General features: G+C 35.8%; 1 protein-coding gene across 1 annotated transcript; it reads left to right on the top strand.

Moving 5' to 3' along the window:
* The first annotated feature begins 741 nt into the window (after positions 1–741).
* Positions 742–4,170, top strand: LOC141638230 (multiple organellar RNA editing factor 2, chloroplastic-like). Its single transcript, XM_074447646.1, has 4 exons — positions 742–1,241; positions 3,143–3,240; positions 3,324–3,389; positions 3,814–4,170. The coding sequence occupies exons 1-4, from the start codon at positions 823–825 to the stop codon at positions 3,951–3,953; spliced, it is 723 nt and encodes a 240-aa protein (XP_074303747.1). The 5' UTR covers positions 742–822; the 3' UTR covers positions 3,954–4,170.
* Positions 4,171–5,060: the final 890 nt, after the last annotated feature.

The following is a 5,060-nucleotide window of genomic DNA, read 5'->3' as shown; positions in this document are numbered from 1 at the left end:
ACCAAGTAACAACAACTTACCTCTCTAAGTTACTGACTTGAGCGTCGGAGTGAGTTCGCTCGGCCCAAAGCCGAGCCCTCAGTTTGTTCATCGTTTCAGGAGACCGCAAGGAGGATTCAACTAAAGACGTCATTCTACAAGCACGGGTGGTAACTTATAACTGCTCTGGAATTACACCCGGAACAGGTGGTCTTATGATTATAAATATGAGGCATCCTTGGAATTTATGTATCAACCCAACATTTTTTGCGTCTCTTAAATAAGATGTTTTGACTTTTGATCATATCTAAATAAATGCAATTCATGGACTATACAACCAGTTGCATATGTTGTACGGTGTAGAATCTGAGCTTTGTGATAAAGTATCCGAGCTTTATGTTAAAGAATATGAGCTTTATTAGAAAATATTGAACTCATTCATTTACATATTAAAAACATGAATTTTGAATTAGCTCAAAAAGAATACATATAAGCTCGAATTCTTATACCTTGGTTGTACAATGCTTATGGTACAACTGGGTGTATAATCCTATTTGTGAAATAAATGATTAGACATAAGATGTAAATATTAAGACCTTATAACCATTTTTTTTACTAAGTTACAAGATTGACAAGAAATCATTAATTAGTTACAACGTCAATCGACCAATATAAAAAGTTCAGGTCGAATTAGATAAAGTCGAGTATAAATTCTCTATACTAATAGATCAAGTATGGATCGAGTCATGCGACTCGGATCTAGTCTCTAAGTTTAACTGTTTAAGTCGACTTGGAATCCCCTCTAACACAAAACCCTCACTCATTTCATTTCTCTCATCAACAATGGCGACAACCCCCATCACTAAAACCCTAACAAGAACCCTATCCCTCCGCCCTTCTCTCAAACGCCTCTTCTCCACCGTCCCAACCATCACCCGCCCACCCACACTCCGACAAACCCGACCCGCCCTTCCCACCCTCCTTATCTCCAACTCAACCCGGTCCCTCGCTCCGTTTTCCGCCACCCGGTTCGATTCCATCCGATGCCGGGTCAACTTGTCCAGTCCATACTCCCCACTCAATAACAACAACTCGGGTGAGTCCAACTTAAGTGACCGCCCGCCTACGGAGTCTGCGCCGCTTTTTCCGGGTTGTGATTATGCACATTGGCTTATTGTTATGGATAAAACCGGTGACGAAGACGCGAGCAAACAGCAGATGATTGATGCTTATATTCAAACCCTTTCCAAAGTTGTTGGCAGGTTATTACTCGTTTTAATGTAGATAGTTACTTTTATGGAGTTGGTTTGATTGATTAATTTTAGGGTTTCTACCCCCGTCGTAATCATTTGTTCGCCTTTTACTAAAATACCGCTCAGGAAGAATAGATAGGTAAACATATGATTGGAACAGAGGGATTTATATACATTCTTGATGTTTTATTTTCTTTTTGAAGTTGAGGCGAATCGGCTATGGACATCATGGGAATGTATTAGGCATTGACGGAATTAAGTGGGCTTGAAAATTTGAAATTTTCAGTTAAAATTATTAATTTTTATTTTTTTGTTGTCTCCTTTAGTCCTTGTTTACCTTAATGCAATACAAGTTTCCTTGAATATTTTTGCGCCTGTATTACAAATCTTGGTTCCGCCATTCGTAGTAATTTGTAATACAAAAGACCCTGTTAATCCTCATGTGCTTGCTTGGAGCTTTACGTTGATTTGAGTCAATGTATGAGATTTTATTAGTTTTTATCTTCCATTTCGCTCAATTAGACCCACTTGACGTTTTTCAAGGAGAAAAAAAATCAAATGAAATTGAGTAGCGGGAAATAATAAAAAGTATTGAACCGTTTGTTTTCATTTAGAGCTAGTGGTCTAGGTTGGGAAAAGAACCATTTGGATCCCCTCCATTTTTTTTACATGTGACTACTATGTGAGCATATGACTGTTCACTGTTCACAAGTAAATTATAATTGGGTTTTTCTATGGTATACCCCTCAATGTTTTACTTTTCTATAGTATACCCCTACTTTTACAAAAACACATAGAATAGCCCTGAACTTTCTCAAATGTTCCTTCCGTAACCAAAAATCAACATTCCGTTACTATTTTCCGTTATGGCATGATTTGTGGTTAATTAACCCCAAATTTAGATCTACTAACCCTTCTTCTACCTCTAAAACCTTCTTTCCACCTCTATTTCATCTCCTTCAACTTGTTCTACCTACATAAGTCCTTCCTCTATTACTTTTCTCGACTTTTGTTTCATCTTTTTACTATCCTCAAACTATCATTGTCGGAAAAAATTTTGGTACTAAATTTCACAATACTTCATCTTAATTATTAATCCATTGATAATGTTTCTCAATGTTTTACATTGATATTTCTTAAAACACCTTATTTTGGTGAAGATTAATGTTAATTCTTCTCTTAGTTTGTACAAAAAATCAGCCAAATTTTAGGGATATTGTCACCTTTGCAAATTAGTGTTTGTTACTTGACAACAACAGTCAATAGAGAGCATCGACAGCATCGGTTAGGGGTAGTAAGTGGTAATGATTAATGAGCATGCTGGTATGAGGTGAAAATGGTGGTTGATTTAGAGGTTTTAATTAGCGGCCGAATAATCAATTGGTAGAGAATGGTGGTGGTGTGCTAAAGCAATGGAGGTTGATAATGGAAAGAGTGAAAGTGGTGGAAAATCGTGGATAGTGAGCAAAAGATAGTGATTAGAGAACTTGTGAAGATGGTTGCTTCTTGTTTGAAAAAGGTTGAATAGGGATTAGGGTTAATAAATGTTACTTTACACTGATTTAACTGCCAACTCATCAATTAACTGTTAATATTGCCGGAATTTTCACAATTGGTGGCCAAATTGACAAATTGGTAAAAAAAGTAAGGGGTATTGGACAATTTGGTCATAGTTTGGAATTACTAACAAAGTTTAGGGGTACATGGTACTTCGTATAATTTTAAAAAAGTGAGCGTACAAGCTAGAAAAGTAAAAATTTGAGGAGTACACTGTAGAAAAACCCATTATAATTTTTGAATTCATCTGTGGATGTTTGCTTTCTCGTCTGTCTACGACAATATGTTTCCTTGACTTGCTTTATAAATTTCAATTTGACTGATTACATTGTGTATATGAATGAATGAATCAGTAAGGAAGAGGCGATTAAGAAGATTTACAATGTCTCCTGTGTGGGATACTTTGGGTTCGGTTGTGAAGTTGATGAAGAGACTGCAAAAAAGATGGAAGGTAATGTGGCTTTCTATGTTGGCTTGTTTAGTTATATACTACTCCGTATGCATTTATTCATCTGGAAGTTGGTTTGCATGTAGGTTTGCCGGGTGTTCTTTTCGTTCTTCCGGATTCCTATGCTGACCCTGAGTACAAGGACTATGGAGGTAAACATATTGTATTCCATCCATATCCATATATATATGGATAATTTCGTTTTTCACGGAATCCTTCCTAAGAAAAACAAAATAATGTATATAAATGATACTTTTGATGATAAACTTAAATACTAAAGAATTGCATTAACCAAACCTGATAGATATATTATCCAATTTTACCATTTGATTTTAGTGATTAAGAGAGTTTACTTGAGAATATTTTTACAATATATACAATAGTTGTTACTTTAGAAAGATGATAATAGAAAATAGTTGTAAATTAAATTTGATAAAACACTACATATATTTGGAGGGAGGAATTTATATTGGTATTAGTAGACCACCAAATTGGTGTAATGCAACTCACTACTAGTTTGTAGTTTGTACATAGATTTTAGACACTAAAATGTGATATCCATCTTATTCTCTGCAGGGGAGCTGTTTGTTAATGGTGAAATCGTCCAGAGATCTCCAGAGAGGCAAAGGAGAGTTGAGACAGTTGCTCCAAGACATGGTGATAAGCCAAGATCTGGTGATAGAAGTCGTTATAAGATGAGGGAAAACATGAGGTGATCTCGAGTGGACTTTGGCTATCGAATTGGCTTATGTAAGAAAGTTGAATTGAACTAGCTTGTAACCCGCCTGCATTGAATTCGTATTGTTCTTATTATGAAATATTATAGTATTAATATTATATGAATGTTCATATCTTAGAATATTCTGAAGTGCATTATTTTATGGAAACTATACCACTCATAATGAAATAATATAAAGTTCTGTCTTTTTTCTATATTTTCTCTAGCTTCTCTCTTTAATAAATACTCTTGTCTTTATTTCACAACACGGCACAAGTACATTTGTTCGGAAGAGAAGACGGATGGAGCACTGGATCAAGTCTTGGATTGTGTCTAGTAAAGTGTAAGAGTATAAAGCCTGTGTTTACTCTTCTTGATCGGTTCATTAAATCACGGCTTATTATATTTGACAAAGGGATTTTAAAAATATAATTTTACCATATAGTTTTGATCAAAAATATTTTGTTGAAAACTTTTTCTTTTGGTGCTAAATAATACTCCCTCCGATTCACTATAATGTTCCCTCTTTCCCGAAACGGATTATGCAATTAATGTTCCTTTTTTTTTTGGTAACTTTTACTCTTATTTTTATTCATCTCTCTCTCCTATCAGCAAACCCCGCATAACTCCTTTACTCTTATTTTATTATTTTTCTTAATATTTTGGCCCCGCAATTCTTTATTTAACTTCTAATTATTCATCCATCTCTCCTATCATCAAACCCCACTTAACCCTATTGTACCCATATGATATGGGAACATTATAGTGAATGAGAGGGAGTATCTTTTTGTTTGTTGAGAAATTTGTGTTTAACAAACATCAAATATAACGAATAAGATAGTAAAAAAGATTTTATTTGAGTGGTTTTTTTTTTTTTTTTGGTGACGAGGGAATCCGCAGCCGCTACCTTCGGTGTGCACTGGGTAAACCCTCGGGTGTACGTGATAGCCTGCAAAATAGACCTGGCAAAAGCAACCCGACCCGATTGACCCGACCCGAAAAAGCTGACCCGAGACCCGAAGTGACCCGACCTGCATCACCCGAATGTGACCCAAAACCTGAATTGACCCGACCCGACCCGAAAATGACCCGATCTGAAACCCCC

This window comes from Silene latifolia, unplaced genomic scaffold (genome assembly GCF_048544455.1).
Source record: "Silene latifolia isolate original U9 population unplaced genomic scaffold, ASM4854445v1 scaffold_20.1, whole genome shotgun sequence".
Classification (NCBI taxonomy): Eukaryota; Viridiplantae; Streptophyta; class Magnoliopsida; order Caryophyllales; family Caryophyllaceae; genus Silene; species Silene latifolia.
Note: the sequence above shows the minus strand (reverse complement) of the source record. Positions and strands in the feature narration are given on the sequence as shown.